At 38.2% G+C, this 20,955-nt stretch overlaps 1 protein-coding gene across 37 annotated transcripts in view; it reads left to right on the forward strand.

Annotated features, from left to right (window-relative positions):
* LOC139965346 (carbonic anhydrase 1-like) overlaps positions 1 to 16,270 on the forward strand; it is a 31,555-nt gene extending 15,285 nt beyond the window's left edge. For 2 of the 37 annotated variants that reach the window (XM_071967600.1, XM_071967599.1), the window contains exons 3-10: positions 805 to 996; positions 1,786 to 1,904; positions 4,750 to 4,845; positions 7,339 to 7,401; positions 8,520 to 8,571; positions 9,652 to 9,761; positions 12,042 to 12,918; positions 13,059 to 16,270. In XM_071967600.1, the coding sequence (XP_071823701.1) occupies positions 805 to 996; positions 1,786 to 1,904; positions 4,750 to 4,845; positions 7,339 to 7,401; positions 8,520 to 8,571; positions 9,652 to 9,761; positions 12,042 to 12,179 (770 nt within the window). In that variant the 3' untranslated portion in view covers positions 12,180 to 12,918; positions 13,059 to 16,270. The remainder of the gene's footprint in view (positions 1 to 804; positions 997 to 1,785; positions 1,905 to 4,749; positions 4,846 to 7,338; positions 7,402 to 8,519; positions 8,572 to 9,651; positions 9,762 to 12,041; positions 12,919 to 13,058) is intronic. The other 35 variants (XM_071967626.1, XM_071967628.1, XM_071967607.1 and 32 more) reach the window with 35 other exon arrangements.
* The last annotated feature ends 4,685 nt before the right edge of the window (positions 16,271 to 20,955 follow it).

Genomic DNA, 20,955 nt, shown 5'->3' on the forward strand with positions numbered 1-20,955 from the left:
TGTTTCAATTCAAGTCACCTGTGGATTTTTGAATGTGAGACAAAAATAAAGAAATGTTGTAAGCAGAGGAGGCATGTGTTACTTTTAGCGACAGTGGCTAATGGCATTAAGAAAAAAGTGACATGAAATCCTGTGTATCCTGTGCGCAAATGTTGCATAGTAAATAATTTGCATTTAATTATAAGATTTGTAATTTGCGACTAGATGATAGAGACGGGCCCTACTCTATAGATACAGTATAAACTGTAATTATTGAACAGCAACACTTAATATATTTATGTAATAACATGGAATATCTTAACTTTACAGTATGTGTACTGTGAATCAGACAATTTATCTGTTGATCACACAGTTTCAAAATGCTTAGATGCATGAATTTATCCTTAAAAGGATTGTTTCAGCCTACACTTTCATGCATTCATTAGTGCTTCAAACCTATATCATCCATCACATGTCTAATAATTGTTGCTTGACTGAGCATTATTGGTCTACAGAATTAATGTTTGCTGTCATAACATTTATTTAGAAATGTTAATAATTTGAGGACTACAGAAGGAGGTGATGTTTGCTGCCATTTAAAGTTATATTAAAAAACGTAAATAATTTGAGCAATAATGGTCTACAGAATTTATGTTTGCTGTCGTTTAAATCATTTATAAATGTTCATACTGTAGGACTTCATTGTTAAAATAGATATGATGTAATCTTTGTCATGAACATACATCTAACAATTTAGCAGTCACTAGACAGAGAGCAGAACTTTATAAATTAAATCTGATCTCCCATTTTTATTTTGCTTCACAGAACCTTGCAAATGGCATGAGCATTTTCCTCAAGCTGGAGGCAAACGTCAGTCACCAGTAGCCATAGCAACAAGTTCTGTCGAGGTCGACAAGAGCATGGCGCCTCTGGATATGAAGTACGATAGTCACATGTGCTCATCACTCACCAATAACGGCCGTACCTTCTGCGTGTCAGTGAAGTCAGATGTGTGTAGTAAGTATTGTGACTGGTGTATGGAGCATGTCTACAGTAGGAGAGAGCTCGCTATGTTCACAGTTTTTAGACACCATGTAACTATGCTACTGTACAGTGTTAAGCATTGATATCACACGGTCTAACACCTGAAAGTGTTCCACTAACATTGGGCACGGTCTATAAAGCTAGATATAAAATGAAGAGATATATAATCAACATGCTGTATTCACAGTGTCACATACTGGCAATAGATTGTAACATTAGTTTGGAGTAATAATCCAATATGGGTAAAGGTAAAACTTGCCACAAGTTGTAGACCAACAAAAAAAGGCTGATTTAAGATCTTAATACTGTGTGTATATAATTGGAATTGTAGTGAGTTGGAAAATCCAGAACAATGAAAAAACTTCCAGCCTCCACCAGGATTCATCGAACCCGGGCCTCCCGCTTTATATGTGGACGCCCTAACCAATAGGCTATGGACGCTGATTAGGAAAAAAAAACAGTTATGTAATTGTATGTCCAGAGGTTCGAAACCAGTAAGGAAGGTCGTAATTCCACTGTAGGCGTTTGTCACCTGTATCGAACAATACTAGTTCTGGTTTGGTGACATATTTGCCTAGCTCTATAGATCAAATATGATTCTAACCAACTCGAAATCATTTGTGATTCCTAAAGCTGGATCATATATAATATACTGTACATGTATAGTGTACTGTAGGGCAACCAGAGTTTTTCGAGCACTCTGTGTCACACAGATCAGTTGGTAGAAATAACTATAATAATTACATATTTTGATATCTGTAGATTTATCCGGTGGTCCACTGGCTGACAAATACAGACTCCTTCAGTTTCACTGTCACTGGGGATCTGATGACTCCAAAGGTGCTGAACATACCATAGATGGACAACAGCATGCAGCTGAGGTAGGTTGGAGGATCGTATCTCTGGTGTTTAATACATCTATCCTCAAAAGACTCTGGGGCCGATTGCCCTAACAGGTGTGGACGTTTTGTAACCAGCTGCAGTTATGAAGTACCCAATGTGCTGTATAGCAGGGCTGTCCCCACAACCAAAATTAGCTTTGCAAGTTGTTCGGCACCTAGTCATCTTGTTGTTTCCATCAAACTTTCAGATTGCATTGTGAATAAAATACCCCTAAATAGGTTAAAATTATACATTGTTATAACCCGGCATCCTTTTGGAGGTACGGAAATCAAACAGAAATAGTGGCAGACCGTATGAGTCCCCCGAAAGATGAGTTTAACTGGCCCAAAAGCTGCTGGTATTCTGTACATAAAACCTACACATCTCTCCTACATTGTACATACAGTACATTGGTCAACCTTTTTTTAACTTGCTACACTCTTTTGTCCGAGAGACAACAGGAAAAAGACGTCTTTTTAAGTTTTGCCCTGTACAGTTTGGTTCTTGTTGACCAAACATCACGGCACTAACTGTACTAATGTTTTCTTACTTTTCCATCAAAAGCAGGGAAGAAAAATGCAAATTACTAATATGGTGCAGTTTCTGCATAGAAACAACAGAAATCTCCATTAGTGGTAGTATCCCCACAATGCTGCAGTGACCAAAACCAGTTATGCTTGAGTATTTTGAAGAACAGCTGTGAGGATCATTACATCTGTAAAATGCATGCTTCCTAACTGCCAGGACATTTAATCTTGTTTTGAAAGACATTTTGAATGATCTTAATTGGTTTTTCATGTGTAGTTGTTGTTACAATTCACAGTGTGTACTCCCTCACCTCATATAACCTTATGCGATACCGTATTTACCTCACTCTAGCATGTGGCAATTCTTTGTGTGTGTGTATGGCCATCTCCCTTTTGCAATTGCCACCCTCTTGTGCAAATATCACTTTTGTATTGATAATCTTCATCAATCCTTCTCACCTTACATCTTTGTATCTCTGGAAATTACGGAAGGGAGATGGCCATACACACACACAAAGAATTGCCAGATGCTAGAGCGAGGTAAGGTTTTATGAGGTGAGTTCGTTTCTCGTTAATTCACAAGCCAGGTAAGGTTTGGAGTTTTTAACGCAGGGACAATTAAGCTCTAATGTTTTGCACTACTTTGGGCTGTCATGAGACTTGTCCTAATTGAAAGGACGTCATTAATTATTTGTGATAATTTATAGCCTCCTGTTCAAAGTAACATGTGCATTGCTAGGCAACCAGCTGTGAATGTATCCAGAATATCATTCCCTATGAAGAATGAAAAATGTAAGGATGATGAAATAGTTTTGGTATTTCTCAAGTTTTCAGAGAGTTTTACAGTATACAATAGCTATTACTGGTCACACATTCCAAATATCTTGCCATTTTCAATGCAGGTTTTGCCATATTTAAAATATTGAATTCGCAAATGAAAAATTCAAGTCGTACATTTGACAGGTTGATGTGAGAAATGTTTCGCTTAGTTTCTGTGCCGCTCTAAAAAAGAAAGATTCATGATATCAAGGAAAGAAGTTCAAAGAACAGATGTAAGCCAAGTGGTAATGGAACTCTACCTTCAGGGTACGGCAACCCTGGCTGTAAAAGCTTTGTGATATAACCATAAACCTAGTTCAAGCAAACATATTGATGTCACTTCCTTGTTGACTCTATAGTTGCTGTTTTATCCAAACACTGACTGCAGAGTTGTTGACTTCTTAAAGATCTAACTTGATCAGACAGGTTTTGTTTTGTGTGCATATCATTACTTGATTACTGGATGCTTCCATCCCCCCCCCCACTTATTATTTTATGTTAGTACAAGCAGAGGATTTCTGTTTAGGCCTGTAGGCTATATTCAGTAAAACACCTGCTCTGCTTGAATATTCCAACAGTAAATAAATAGTGTACCTGTGTATGTATGTATTTACATCTCCAATATGCATTCAGTCTCGACAGTCTTAGCAATCTTTCTTCATTACTATTGAGTAGTTAATAATCACACAATCACGACAATGGACTGTTTTGCAAAAAATGTTGCCTATTGGCTGAGATGGAGCGAATCTAACATTCAATCCAAAACAAAGGCGTCACATCCTGTACTGTTTGGTCGAGATGAAAACAGACAATGAAAGATATGAAGGCAAAAAAAAGAAAATGTTTGTTAAAGGTTGCTTTAAACTGCGTAAATTGCATACTGGTAAAAATTGATAGATCAAGTGCCTTTCGACAACATGAGATGCAAATCAGATCACACATCAATAACTATTTAGCCTTCATTTGGTGAAAATAAAAAAATAAAATCTTCAACAACTTCAATTTAACTATATCTCACATTTTGACAAGTACCCAGTATGTTTGTTAAAATTTCAAAAAAATTGTGACCGTATACAGTTGGCTGCCATATGGCTGCCAAATGGCTGCCATTGACTGCCATTGACTGTTGGAATATTGAAGCAGAACAGGGAACCTTGGTGATTCTCTTGTTCAAAATGACATGCCTTCTACACCTGAAAGAACTTCAAATGGATTGTTGTGTATATATGCATATGATGGCATCACCAGATATAATAATACATCTAGATTCAGAAAATGGATGTTACATACTTTTTTTAAATTTATTTTTTTTGGTTTCACAAAGATGGGTTACATCTTTAAGCAGGACTCAGGGTTGAATTGCCACTTGCCAATTTCATAATCTTATTTCTGTTTTTGCAATTAATAGTTAATTGCAATCCTCCAAATAACATTTCAATCATTCACATGATGTATTATCAAATGATGTAAACACATTGTTTTCCCTCTTTTCTGTCAGCTTCACTTGGTCCATTGGAATACGGATAAGTTTACCTCACCAGGGGATGCCATCAAGAATGATAAGGGTATCGCTGTACTAACGGCTTTCATCAAGGTACGTCTTTTTTTCTCGTTTTTTTTTTTCGTGTCGCTGGTGCTCAAAGATGAACTTTGATGGACACTGCAGAAGAAAACAAAACTGTTTGACAAGATCGTTGACCTAAACGGTGAAATTATGCTATGAGAGAAAAACAAAAATGGAACAGTTAAAACTTGGTGTAAAGTGCCAAGGATTGCAAATAATAGAAATCAAAACTGAATTTTATTCGTGGGACACTGAGCTTTTTTCTTTGTATTGTTTTTTTTTTGGTGGTATTGTTACGGTCACTAGTCTTAATCACAGTATCTGTGTTTTCTAGTGCCCTTCATATTGTGTGGACCATATGTTATGTTTTCTCTGTACAATAAGAAGAGAAATCAATTTGAATTGAATCAAACTTTGTGTACTGAACTTAGTGGTTCTTAAGGAGCAGACATATGGCTTTGTATTAAACCACATAGATCCAGTAAGGTGGATTGAGCAGTATTCAATTTATGTAAATTTTTATGAAGGTCAGAATTTTATTGAAATTTTACTCCCTAATTCAAAGCATGTCTTTGAATTTGCAGAGTGTTATAATGTTTATTTGTAGATTGAGATATTCTGCTTGAACAACCAACACTTTATATTTCAAGATTTTTTTTCATCACTTTACATTGTGTAATACTGCATAGCATTATGGAGCATAAACACATCTCAGTGTAATATGTGACATTCTGTATTGTACATTGAAGTATTCTCCTTTGTAGGGTATAATTAACACTCTATATTTCAAGATAGGGCACACCACTTTATACTGTGTAACACTGCATAGCAAAATAGAGCATAAACACATCTTAGTATAATATGTGATATTCTCTATTGTACATTGAAGTATTCTGCTTTGTAGGGTACAGTTAACACTCTATTTTTCAAGATAGGACATACCACTTTACACTGTGTAATACTGCATAGCAAAATAGAGCATAAACACATCTTAGTATAATATGTGATATTCTCTATTGTACATTGAAGTGTTCTCCTTTGTAGGGTACAGTTAACACTCTAGTTTTCAAGATAGGACATACCATTTTACACTGTAATACTGCATAGCAAAATAGAGCATAAACACATCTTAGTATAATATGTGATATTCTGTATTGTACATTGAAGTATTCTCCTTTGTAGGGTACAATTAACACTGTATATTTAAAAATAGGGCACACCACCCTATACAATGTAACACTGCATAGCATTATGGAGCATAAACACATCTCAGTGTAATATGTGATATTCTGTATTGTACATTGAAGTATTCTCCTTTGTAGGGTACAATTAACACTGTATATTTAAAAATAGGGCACACCACCCTATACAATGTAACACTGCATAGCATTATGGAGCATAAACACATCTCAGTGTAATATGTGATATTCTGTATTGTACATTGAAGTATTCTGCTTTGTATGGTACAATTAACACTCTATATTTCAAGATAGGGCACACCACTTTACACTGTGTAATACTGCATAGCATCAAGCATAATCACATCTCAGTGTAATATGTGACATTCTATACTGTAGTTTGAAATATTCTACTGTGTCAGATAAGGTGCTCTACATTGTAGGATATGTGGTTTAACAGCACATCACACCACAGCACAGTCTTATGACATATAATTTCAACAAAATGTCTACCAGGAAGAATTACGACATTAGACTATAAAAATGTGCATAAAGTGAATATGATCATGTATTAAAGACTATCAAGTTTAGTCTGTTTACTGTAAAATGATGCCACAGTAATGGTATGATATTATTGCTAGTAACATGGTACTCTCAGACTGGCTATCTTAACAGTAATGGTATGATATTATTACTAGTAACATGGTACTCTCAGACTGGCTATCTTAACAGTAATGGTATGATATTATTTCTAGTAACATGGTACTCTCAGACTGGCTATCTTAACAGTAATGGTATGATATTATTACTAGTAACATGGTACTCTCAGACTGGCTATCTTAACAGTAATGGTATGATATTATTACTAGTAACATGGTACTCACAGACTGGCTATCTTAACAGTAATGGTATGATATTATTTCTAGTAACATGGTACTCTCAGACTGGCTATCTTAACAGTAATGGTGTGATATTATTACTAGTAACATGGTACTCACAGACTGGCTATCTTAACAGTAATGGTATGATATTATTACTAGTAACATGGTACTCTCAGACTGGCTATCTTAACAGTAATGGTATGATATTATTGCTAGTAACATGATTCTCTCAGACTGGCTATCTTAACAGTAATGGTATGATATTGCTAGTAACATGATTCTCTCAGACTGGCTATCTTAACAGTAATGGTATGATATTATTGCTAGTAACATGGTACTCTCAGACTGGCTATCTTCACAGTAATGGTATGATATTGCTAGTAACATGGTACTCACAGACTGGCAATCTACTATCATTGCTTGGAGGGTGTTAACCCTCTCTGAATCCTCATTGTCCTTTACAGGTTGGAAAAGAACACAAAGGTTGGAACCAGGTCTTGGATCATTTCAAGGATATTTCTGATGTGGTGCGTACATGGCATAGTTTTGTAATGAAAAATTGTTTGGAAGGACAGGAACAATGTAGCAAAATGAGATTTGAAAATAGTCATAATATTCAATGTCAGAACTGCGCTTTAAGGTTATCTTTCAGCTATATTTAAGAAACTATATGGACATAACTATTATGTAACAAAAAAGTATGTTCCCTTTCTTCCTGAACTGTTTTTTTTTTCTCTTTTTTTTCTGAAGTTCTTAAAATATGCAAGCATGAAAATGAAAACAATTATGTGTTGAAGGGAATGAAAGCCATCAAAGCCCTAATTATGGAAAGTACTGCATTTTAATTTCATGTTAGCATTTGGTTACATAATCAGAATGAGGATATTCTTGTCTGAAAAAAAATGGGTTACCTTCGTATTAAAAGAGTTGTGCAATTTAGAAATTTTATCAAATAAACCATCAAATATATTTGTTAGTAAACAATGACATGAAAGTTATTTCAACAGTTTATGATACGTGCAGACTTCAACTTTCTTTCCTATTTAAAAGTCGATGACCTTCCAAGCATATTCAAAAGTTGTTAGCCTCTGAACTTTGTGTTACATTTGTGTTACATCAACGAAAATGGACTACTTCAAATATCCTACTTCGTTGAAGAAAGGCCAGAACCATGGGAAAAGAAGGAAGAACTCTTTGTGCTGAAGTGATTGTAGCCTGCCAGTGCAGTTATTGTAGTGATTTAGCTCTCTGGGATGGGAAATGATGGAATTATCAATGAAAGTTGAAAGTGTCTGGATTGGATATTACCATTCACGTTGTGGTAAAATCAACTTCTTTGTGAGTTAGTGACAAACCTCGAAGAAAGAATTATCGTTGGAAAAATGAATGAAGTTTTTATGATATTTAGAGGACCTGGCAATTTGATGCTAACAGGATCTTTTGTAGAGGCCAACTGACAGAGGAAAAAGGATTTTGTGAGGCATCAGTTGATCTGTTTCAAAAGTTTAGAATTTTTGCTTTTGAATACCAGACTTTTGCAAACCTTACTGGAATACATTGCAATCGGTTAAAGTTGTATTTCATTGAAAACCTTGCATAATTTTCAGATATTTGTCTACATTTGAGTCATCTTTCTGTCTTTCAGAATGGTGTTTGCAATATGGATGAGGACTTTAACCCAAAATGTCTGCTCCCTGGTGAGTGTCTATCTCGCTCTTTCTTCAAAAACAAAACTTCTTGTTTCTCTTTCAAGGTCTGTCTCTAGAAAGAGATATGTGACAGTTTCTGCCGTGCATTGTTGAAGTCAATTTACACTTTTCATATATCATGTGTTTACAATACTTACAATGTTACTCAAATAGTGGATGAGTTTGAAACTGGAGCCACCTCAGCTCTGAATTAAGCATTGAAATTGAAATGATTTTGTAACGGTGCGGTTGGAATTCCCTGCAATATATGCATTCGGTATTTCGGTTGTATTATACTGTAGACTCGTTGCTTTGTTTCTTAAGTGTGAAACCTCTGAGGGTAATTGAAACTTTGGATACATATCCTCTTCAATAATCTGTTCCAGTAGTAGTAGGCCTGCTGCTTTTGGTTTAATTTGGTTGGTTTATTGTGACAGAAGTGAACATTTTGGAAGAGAAGTAGCTAATTGTGGTACTATCATCATGTGTGTTTACCACCGGTAGATGTGTAGTAACAGTGATGAACGACAGTTTAACAGGATAATAAATAATAATAAATATGTCATTTATATAGCGCTAAATCACAAAAGGTATCAAAGCGCTTCACAAAAAACAAAAACGATAAATAGGAAATAAATACAGTGAAAACAAATAATAACCTAATAAAAATAATCCTAAAATACCAACACAAAGAAATAATAAACAATAAGAGGTTATTAAAAATACAATAAGAGGTAATATAAAAAAAAAAATGAAAGGAGGTTATAAAAGTAAAATAACTTTAAAAAAAAATATGTCTTCAAATGACATTTATATATTGGCAGCGTTGGAGTGGTCCTGATGTTTTTTGGCAAATCATTCCATAGATTTGGACCAATGTAACTGAATGCTTGTTCGCTAATTTTCTTCCTTGCTGGTGGTACAAGAAGTAAGGATTTGTCAGAAGAAGAATGTAGCAAGGATCGGTTTCATTTTGTCTTTATTTTACACAGTGGAACTCATAATAGGATGTTAATCATTTCAGTCATTTAAATGTTCCTGTTGTACACAGAGACATTTCAAAACATTTTGCTTACCTTTTGTTTTTAGAAAATCTGACTGATTATTGGACGTACGAGGGTTCGCTTACAACACCACCCTGCTATGAAAGCGTGAGGTTTATTATCTTCAAAGAAGTGGTAGAACTATCTAAGGAGCAGGTAAGAAAACACAAAATGCAAAGAAAAAAAATGGGGTAAAAAGGAGGGATATATAAACATAACAAAGAAGAAGAACAAGTAATGGAACAATGGTTTATCTGTGCTAAGGATATAATGGTTAATGCGTGAATCAACATTTCTGGGGGAAGGGAGAACTGAGGGAAGAGAGAACTGGGGGAGGATAGAATGGTGGTAGGGGACAACTGGGGTAGGGGAAAACTGGGGTAGGGGATAACTGAGGGAGGATAGAATGGTGGTAGGAGAGAATGGTGGTAGGGACAACTGGGCGAGGAGATAACTGTAGGAGGAGAGAAGTGGGGGAGGAGACAATTGTGGTAGGGCACAACTGGGGAGGAGAAAACTGGGGGAGGAGAGAACTGGGGGAGGAGAGAACTGGGGGAGGATGGAATGGTGGTAGGGGACAACTGGGGAGGAGAGAACTGAGGGAAGAGAAAACTGGGGGAGGAGAGAACTGGGGGAGGATGGAATGGTGGTAGGGGACAACTGGGATTGGAGAGAACTTGGGGAGGAGAGAATGGTGGTAGGGAACAACTGGGGGAGGGGAGAATTGGCAGAGGAGAGAATGGTGGTAGGGGACAACTGGGGGAGGGGACAACTGGGAGGAGAGAACTGAAGGAAGGGAGGAGGAGAAGAGTGACTATCACTTCTCTTGTATTCAAAGGTTCTATGGATGTTGTTGGCCAAGGGCAATTTCTTAATTCCCTATCAGTTTCAAGGAGTGCTTCCATTTTAAATCTAGTTGATCATTCACCAATAACATTTCCAGACTTGAGCTACTGTAATTTCTTTATGGCAAAAAACTTTCCAAGCTAACTGTACATATTGTCAAGGAACAATAGCAAACTGACTGTCTGGAAATTATACATAAGTTTGAAAATGGCAGAGGACTTTTGGGCTAGAACAGGACTCGACCCACTGACCTCAGGATTACAAGTCCTAAAGTTTTTCGACAGTAGGTGACTTAAGTTAAGAGTCATTACAATAGTGATCACTGATAGTATTTTCCTCTCACATGCCTTCCCCTCCCACATGCCTTCCCCTCCCACTGTTTTTCCCTTCCCCTTCAGGGAAGAGTTCACCAGTAAAACAGAGGCTGTGATGTTACCAATAGATTCATATTGATGAGAAGGATATAACAGTTTTTAATTTCTCTGTGTTTTGTTTTTCGATCATTAAATAATCCTCCTTTGATTTGGTGCATATATGTGAAAGATCATCAAAACTGGAAAGATTTTAGCTAAGTGAGAGAGAAACAGGATTGAGAAGAAATCAAAATAGCATAGCCATCTCAATTGAAGATAATTACAGCAATTCACAACTAAGGCATTTACTCAATAACAATGTGTAAGTTACGATGTGAGTAAAATAGAAAATTCTGTCAATTATTAAAGTGAAAGTATCATAGTGCTCACAGTTTGCGGTTAAAGGCATTGAAGACTCGCCCCAAACCGCATGCGGCCATCTGAAAAAGTTAACTTTCTGTTGCTTGCAAGTGACGTTTTGTTCGTGTCGCTACAAAATGCAGACAGTAATGAAATGTGATACCTTGTTATCTTTAGCTGGACCTGAGATTTCCATCGCTGTATTGTTTGTATACTGTGCTGTGGGTATTGACCGCAGCTGTCTGTACTGCTTGTACACTATAGTGTCAAATTACTGACGGTAGCAAGCTGTGTGTGTATTTTCTGGGATCGATGGTGGTGTTTAACACTTCTGTTACACCTCATTCGAAACTAGGTAAAATTACCGGCATTAGACGTTTCTTTTTGCGGGAGTCTTCACACCCTTTAAGTGTTACGCGATCTTACTCAGGCTGTGCTAGTCTAAATAGTATACAGTATGAATTACTAACAGGGAGATTTACCAACAGTAAACTGCTAATGAAATCTTCTTCCCAAGTTTTGTTTATCACTCATTTAACTGTAATATATTGTTTGTAAAGTACTCATCAGTTCATGCTTAATTAACTGGATAATAAGCAATAGGCGTGGACAACAATGGGACTTCAACTGAAGATGAATCATATTCTGATGTGTTTGTGCCAAATTAAGATGAGTGTTTTATCTTCTTCGTACACTGGTGCTTCCACTGACATTCTGATAATAAGAACAAACTGTATGATCTGTTTTCCAATGTGGGACGACCCACATCATTGATGAATTTTCTCCAATTCTGTTTATCTTGTTGGAAAGTTTAAAGTGTTAAAATCATATGCAGTCTGTCTAAATTTTGTTCTTCTCTCCTCTGATCTGTCCACAGCTGGCTCAGTTCCGCTCCCTGTCGACCACAGCTGAAACTGAGGGCACCCAAGGTGATGCCTGTCCAAAACTGGTCGACAATTTCCGTCCCCTTCAACCTCTCAATGGGCGAATCGTGAAGGCGTCTTTTGAATCGTAATTAAGCTATGCAGTCATGTTGAGATGTTGTCAGCCCACCCATCTTTTTCTGGTTGCCTTCTGTTTTCCAAGATTTATTCCAGACATCTATATATTAATTAGATATTTCAGATATTAACAAATGATATTTATGATGTAATTTGTTTCAGTCGGTTTGTTGTGAGATCCTCTGTGATTCATTAGATGTTGTATATATACAGTTTGCGGTACTTGTGATGCAAGTGGTTTTATCTATCTCTGAATGTTACTTGGAAACCTTGATATATCCAGGCTAAACCCACATTAAGTAACCCTCTGGCATTCAGTATCGCTTCACTCATACTGCATAGGAAATGTTTTTAATATAGACTTTTGATTCCTTTGCAGTTGTCAATTTCACAACTAAGTTGTTCATCTTTGAATGTTATATGCAGAGTCTGGACTAAAACCGTCACGGTGTCTCATCCGATATTGAGGTATCCCATCCGATATTGAGGTATCCCATCCGATACTGAGGTATCCCATCCGATATTGGGGTATCCCCGTCCGATATTGGGGTATCTTCATCCGATACTGAGGTATCCCCATCCTATACTGAGGTATCCCCATCCTATACTGAGGTATCCCATCCGATATTGAGGTATCCCATCCGATACTGAGGTATCCCCATTCTATACTGAGGTATCCCATCCGATACTGAGGTATCCCATCCGATACTGAGGTATCCCATCCGATACTGAGGTATCCCATCCGATACTGAGGTATCCCATCCGATACCGAGGTATCCCATCCGATACCGAGGTATCCCATCCGATACCGAGGTATCCCATCCGATACCGAGGTATCCCATCCGATACCGAGGTATCCCATCCGATACCGAGGTATCCCATCCGATACCGAGGTATCCTCATCCGATACTGAGGTATCCCATCCGATATTGGGGTATCTCATCCGATACTGGGGTATCCCCATCCGATACTGAGGTATCCCATCCGATACTGAGGTATCCTCATCCGATACTGAGGTATCCCATCCGATACTGAGGTATCCCATCCGATATTGGGGTATCCCCGTCCGATACTGAGGTATCCTCATCCGATACTGAGGTATCCCATCCGATATTGAGGTATCCCATCCGATACTGAGGTATCCCATCCGATATTGGGGTATCCCCGTCCGATACTGAGGTATCTCCGTCCAATAAGCTCTGTGTATTAATTTTCATAATGTAAGGGACAGGGTGAAATATGAAAGTAATCTGTTTTTGACAAAGTTGTTTTCTTATCTGTTAGTTGCATAGGGTCGGCAGTATATTAATTAGAAAGTGAATTCAAAAATTTCTGCAAATTATATTTATTTTAACTCTAAGTGCTTACTCTAAGCTGCTAAATCTTTCATCAAAAGTCCATTTGCTTCAATATTCATTAATTTCATTCTTTCTTTATTATTTCTTTTTTTGTCTTTTCTTTTGTTCCAAAGTGCAATGATAGAGTTTGTTTATCATTACAAAAATATATTAAACTAAAGTGATGTGCTGTGTCAATTCTCATAGGATTTTGACCAAACCAAGACGGTGCTTAATATGTTTGTCCTGGTTTCTGAGTTAACTTTTGAGACGTTTAATGTTGGATTTATGTAAAATGTAACTACAAAAGACAACAATACCAGGCAGCTGTTTCATTCTCACTATTTCATTTTCCACCGTTGTTTTCTTATTGATATGCAAATGCGGGGGGCTATGTCATGGTACAGCTGTTAATATATAGCATTCCACTGTTTGTTATGGGAACAGTATGTTTCTAGAATTGTTTTAAAAAGCTAGCTCGCAACCATTTTGGTTGCTTGAACTTCGAAGCCTTGAGCTGATGCACGAAAGTCTGAAATTTGGAGAAAAATTCATTTCTAGTTTCCTTTTGTTTTGTTTCCTGATTTTGTTCGTCATTTTCTCTCACCGCTTGAAGTCTAACAAGTTTCTGCAGCAAGTATGACATGTTATAGATATCATATTGTGTGCTATGAACAGCTGGAAGGACATTTTGTTCTTCTTTGGGTCGGTAACAAAATTCCACAACTCACAAAAAATATTTTTCTCTTTTATGGTCCTTTGTTGCAAGTAGATAGTAGTGACTCTCAGCATCTGATTTGTCGTGATACCGCATCAGATCAGAACTCTGCTGGTATTAACAGCACTTAAAGGGAAGTATCTTTTAAAGAAGAAGCAAACACAAGCATTCATAGTTTCAAATTTTCCTTCATAACCAAGATTAAAGACTAGAGCAATTTTAATTGTGACACCTTTGAGCTGCCACGTATGCTTGATTTTTTTAATTTTTATAATTTTTTTCTACAAAATGTTTATTTTCTGTTATAAAGACAGGTTTCACGTTGCCAATGCTAATATCAAATTAATATATATACATTTGCAGCATACAAATAGACAACAGAGGAGTAAATCTTACAATGATATCTTAGTTTGGAAACACTGCGGCCTTTGGTAAGAAGCTCGAGATCGTCTCTTGTTGGCTACCTTACTTGAAATATTACAAACCATGATGTAATTTACATATATAGAAGATCTATATATATATATATATATCTATATGTTTTCCATTTAAATAGTTAAATATTAGTAGTTTCACATTTATTGCACCTTGCAGATCTGGAATCATTCAACCGATGTTTGCCAAAGTAACCGTTTTGCCATCATGCCTAAGTTAAAGTGATACTTCTCTGGCATGTTAGACTTAAAAATTCTTTTTGTAATGAGAAATACTTTGATTTTAAGTGGTAAATAAATTTTGTCATGTGTGATACACCAAATTTTGATGAAGTCTTATGAGGTCTCAAAATTATTTTTCTTCCCCTTTCCCCTCCCACTCCCCCTCCCCACCTTCCACCTGTAATAATTTTGACAGCAGTGGTTTTCACACCACCATGGTGCAGTTATAACTCCACTGTATTGATCAGTTCCCTCACCCACCCTCTCCCATTTCCTACCACAATCTCAAACCAGTGTTTAGTTTCAAGGGTCTGTGTGTGTTTACAAAATGGCTGGCTGTTGACAGTAGACCCTAAGAGATTGTCAACAGACTTCAAGTAGTTTTTCTGTTTAACCTCCGCAATGGATCGGTTCTACAGAGAGGTCACGTCAGTGCTTAAAACTAGCTGCAATACGTACTGTGGAAAACTGTTATAAGTATCTGTACCGTATTCCGTAGTTTGAGCTTTGCTGTATATGCATGAGAAGTAGTGGTGCTCAAAATCAGTATGCAGTTCTTAAGAAATCCTCTTCCTGTTGTTATTGTCTAGTAGTATAAGTTGAAAGGAAATCATTCAGTGAAGATGAATTATATTTCAAGAAAGAAGGAAAAGAGAAGGGGAAAGAGGGGAGAGGGGAGGAGATTGGGCAGAGAGATCGAATACATGATTTCATTGTAATGGTGAAATTGTTAATTATTGAAAAATAAATCAGCATTAAGTACAATTTTTTTTTATCTCCTGCTTAAATGTTCCCTCCTGATCTTTCGTACTTCTGTTATAAAGTTGTTTGTTATTTTCTTTATAATATCATTTCATGCACTAGTCACTTAAACATTTCGCGCTAACTTCGTGTAGAAGTACATGAGTCGAAAATGACAGGGTGAAAACTGACAGATCTTGCTGGCTGATGGGTGATATGAAAGTACAACTTAACCTTTTCAGGAGTTTACTGCAGTCTAAGTGATGCAAAGCATTGTACAGTGTGTACTATGAGGAGGTGTACACTTCAAAGTCTAAAAGTGAAAGAAAGTTGTAAGAGAAATATATTTAATATCATTTTTATTTTTGAATAATTAGGAGAAGAGAAATGTGGAGTCTAGCATCTACTTCTACAACGAAAACGAAAATTTGCGCTAGTACAGCACTTTGCCCGCCACTGGTTTACTATAGTGATATATATATATATATCACACTATCTAAAGTTGTATATGCTGCCACAATCTATAATGTTATGTCATATATATCCATTCATTCCTCGTGATTTACGTGTATTTGCAGCTGTAATTATGGCGCTAAGTTTATCACAACGATTTCGGCAAATAAATTTCCTCGACTTGCAAAGTTGTTATAAATTCATGTTGTTTTTATCATTTCTAAGGAATACTTTTATATTAACGTTAAAAGAGGCCGTTTCAGACACTGTTGGTACATTTTTCGGACACTTGATACCCCTCCACAAGAATTCAGTTCTTCTTTCATTGTAGGAAAGTTTCATAAAATATGATTGAAAGTAACAACAAGAGCCTGTTTAATCAAACAAAAGTGAGTGAAATTTACCAGATAAAACGTTTGAGAGGTAAAGAAAATTGTGGATGTTCCTCCAAATTTTGTCATTTTCTTACAAAAGGAAATCACAATAATGTCTTAGAAAATTCTCGTGCCGTATTTTCCATGGCCCGGCTGCAGGCTCAACCAGGTGCGTATCCAGGGGGGCGTTGGAGGCGCGCCCCCCCCCCCGGGTAAGAAAAAGAGGAGGGAGAAAAAAAGGAAAAAAGAGGGGAAAAAGAGGAGGAGTAGAGGAAGGAAAGGAAAAGAAAAAGAAGAAAGAGAGAAAAAGGAGGGAGTAAAAGGAAAACGCCAAGACACCGGGAAGAGAAAGACGAACAGTGACATCATTACAGCGCTGATCCCTATTATATACACAGGGTATGCCAGTGACGGATCGAGGATGTCGGAAGGGGCGTGCGCCTCACCCCTACCCCTTACACCGACAACTCCATTTTGACGTTTCCATTTTTCCTCTCTCACTAATGTATCTATATATATACTATATATATGGTGTATCATAACGCGTGTGTGTGTGTATATACGCCTTAAACAATTGTAGAATTGTGCTATGAAACCAACTGTGGCTGGTCTCGAACTCGACCGTGTCGTCGGGGAACATGACGCATTTCGGGAAGAGGGCGACCGCCCCCCCCCCCCTTGAGCATATTTTTTTATGATATCGCTAGTAATTTCTAAATAGAAAATGCTTAGATGCAACTTACAAGGCCTGTGAAGTACAATTTCCAGCGATCTGGGAGGCGTTTTCGGCCAAAATTTTCTTGTACGCTTCGCGCCAACTCAGGGTGGCCCTACGCTTAGTTTGCCTACAAGCCCCTCCCTTGGCAAATTCCTCGCTACGCGCCTGTTCGAATTTTTAAAGCAAACAGCAGATATCACATCATATCAATGAGCATGAAAATGGCGTTGCAGGATGAACAGCCTCAAACTGTCTATGTGTTTAGTCATGGGCCTAGAACCCAAATTTGATTTTGGGGCTGAAACTACTTGCCCGAAAAAAGTAACCAACATTAACGCGCGCTCCCGCGCGTTCAACTTGGTAATGTCAATATCATTAACCAAGCATCGGTTATTATATCGCATGCCATCGTGTACCGTACTACCGTACGGTCCGTGAAAGTTGCGCAGTATGAGCGGGATGCTAGTGTAAACAACGAAATGTCTTATGTAGATGGAGAAAAAGCATGGAGGTCCAATTATGTCAAAACTGTCTTTTACATTAGTAATGGCGAATTAGGGGCTGCATAGATGAATTTTGTGCAACATTATGGGTATGTTTTGGAGTGATTTTATTCACGAGAAATGTGAATTTTCAAATTCTGAACAAATAATGGGCTTAAAACCTTGAAAAGTGGGGCTGACTGGTATTGTGGGCCGCAACTTATAATCACCTACAAAAGCACCGGACATGCGATGAGGTCGAACATGATGTGTGACTGGTGACAATCTTCAAAAAGGTTATGAATGGAAAAAAAAACTATTGGGAAATACTTGATTCTCAGGCAAAAAGTGTACATCTGGTTGGTCATTTTCAAGCCCGAGAAGTGCCATTTCCGGTGATCTGGGGGGTATCAAAACCAGAAATTTTCTTGTACGCTGCGCACCAACCGATGGTGGCGCTCCGCTTAGATAGTTATTCGCGCCCCCCGGGTTAGAAAGTCCTGGATACGCCCCTGTCAACTCCCACCCAGTGGCGGAGCTAGGGGTATTGGTCAGGGGGCGAGAATGGTCCGCAGGAGCGCTTTAGACACTAACTAAGCGGGCGCCACCACAGGTTGGCGCGGAGCGTACCGACATTTTTTGAGTAAAGATACTCCCTAGATCGCCGGAAATGACCCTTTCCGGGCCGTGCTAGGTTACAGATAATGTGACAAATGTCAATAGGTAGACGAGAGCGCAATAACAAAGTCAATAATCGCGAATAAGTAAAAAGTGGTAAAAAGCTGAAAAGGACGCCAGCAGTCCATTTGAGCCCGACTGTATGGACGCTCCGCCACTGCCCCCACCTCTGATAACATGGAAGTTATTTCACTCTACAAATTAAAGTAAATGGCGCCCTGAAGAACCTTTACAGGTATTATGTCAAGTGAGTAGTACTTTCCTCGGCGGATCGTCAAATTGCGTAACTCATAATTAATATATTTATTTGATATAAGTGTTTGCTGGCGATGAGATATTCAACTCCGTGGTTTGCTCTCTTGTACTTCTTGTGTCCATTTTGTCATGGTTGATAAATCCTAAAATGTTGTGGCACATCAAATTTGATCACATTTTTGGGAGGGCACGTGCGCCCAACCCCCCCCCTCCCCCTTGGCGACGCCACTGTGTAAACAGTATGTGACATCGTCTTCTGACATGCATAACTTTTAAGAAATTGAACTTAATTGCATTTGGAAGGGAAACTGTCCAACAGAGCCAGTTATCTGTCCAGTTGGAAGTGTTGGCAGATGTATGTTGGGTGATTTTCAAACCATTATATGCAAGATTGATGATGGCAACAGAAGCAGATGCTAAGGATGGAAGCAGGACACTTCGCCCAACAACCATTTCGCCCAACTGCCATTGCGCCCAACCTTACCATTTCGCCCAACCAGCCTGGTCATTTCGCCCAACCAGCCTGGTCATTTCGCCCAACCTTGATTAAATATAATGAAACTTCAAAAGGAAACGTTCGAGAATTGTTAGTCAGTAGGATGGATCAATGTTTTAGGGGTTAGGTTTGATAGGTTTTTATGAAGACCGATTCCCCTGTGTTTGTATAATAATCAAGGGCGGCGGAACCGGGGGGGGGGGGCACAGGGGGCACGTGCCCCCCCACTTTTCTTCAGGTTAAAAATGTGCCCTTTTTCTACATAAATATTTCTAAATAAAAAAAGAGTTTACAAAGCGAAACCCACGTCGAATGAATTATTTCGGGAAGTTTTAAATGTTTACTACCACAGGCGTAAGAGCCCAATTTGATTTGGGGGGAGGGGGGCTGTAACGACTTGCCCGAAAAATATCACCAAAATTTTTCGCGCGCTACGCGCGCGTTCATCAGGTTCATGTGCATATCATATAGACATGCGTTGGTTATTACATCGCATGCCAATAACTTACAATCATTTACCGTGTTATAACCCTTCCAAATTGGTTATAATTATTGGGAAAGTCGTTACAATCATAATGATCATAATAATATCAGTTTAACCATTGAAAAACACATAGAAAATGATTTTTCTTTCAGTATTTTCACATATTTCATTTGCTTTCATGCATGTATCGATCGCGTGTGCAGGGACTTGGACTTTATAATGATTTCACCTCATTTTGTCTTTTTCCTTGTTTCCCAATTTGCACATTAGATATTGCAGTGCTAGTATGCATTGTTTCCTTGAGGGGGGGGGGGGGTGGCGTTGATGGAGTGATGTGTATACGCAAATAAGATAATACAATAAGAGTTATAAAGGGTACTAAATATCAGGCTGCATCAGTCCAATCGAATTTCTGCAAAGTGCCCTTCGACGTTGGTGCCCCCCCCCCCCAGATTAAAAGTGCTTCCGCCGCCCTTGATAATAATATAACTTCCATTGTATGCGTAGGCTAAACGCCCAAAGTAGTGTAATCCTCCCATTATACCCGAAATAACTGCTCAGACTCCGATCGACATCGAGCGAATCTCACTTTTTTATTTACCTATTACGAAGTTACCTAACCCAAAATAAATCAAATTGAACTAGTGGAATAGAAAAAAGTAATATTATTCTGACTGAATATTAGTAAAAATAAGGTTGGGCGAAATGACCAACACGGTCGGGGGAAATGACCATGCTGGTTGGGCGAAATGACTATGATGGTTGGGCGAAATGACCATGCTGGTTGGGCGAAATGACCAGGCTGGTTGGGCGAAATGACCAGGCTGGTTGGGCGAAATGGCAGTTGGGCGAAATGGTTGTTGGGCGAAGTGACTAGAAAGCGATCATATCAGGACAACCGGAGGAACTAATTACCACCCTTACAAGAAGACTTGAGAGGAAAGTGCAAAGCAACTTGGCATTCAATGCTGAGAAGAGCAAGGTCATGAAGATGGGTTCTGTCGAAGAAGTAACGGTAGCCAACATATTGTAAGTCAAGAACTTGAAACAGTGGCTCAGTTCAAATATTTAGAGGACAATCACGGATGATGCAAAGTCAGTGCAAGAGATTAAGATCAGAATCGCAGTTACAACATCTTCAATGGCAAAATCTGAAACCCATCTGGAGGGATAAGTGACATTACAATGAAAACATGAATGGGTCCCCTGAGAGCACGTAGTAACAATTGCAGTGTTCTATGTGGGTGCGAAACGTGGACTTTAAATGCGGAGATGGAAAAGCGAATGCTTTTGAAATGAACTGTATCAGACTTCTCCAGATACATTACACTTCGCACACCACGAACAAGCAAGTATGGCAAATAATGGGGAGGTTCGTAGGGGAGCAGGAACCCCTCC

This window comes from Apostichopus japonicus, chromosome 3 (genome assembly GCF_037975245.1).
Source record: "Apostichopus japonicus isolate 1M-3 chromosome 3, ASM3797524v1, whole genome shotgun sequence".
Taxonomy (NCBI): Eukaryota; Metazoa; Echinodermata; class Holothuroidea; order Aspidochirotida; family Stichopodidae; genus Apostichopus; species Apostichopus japonicus.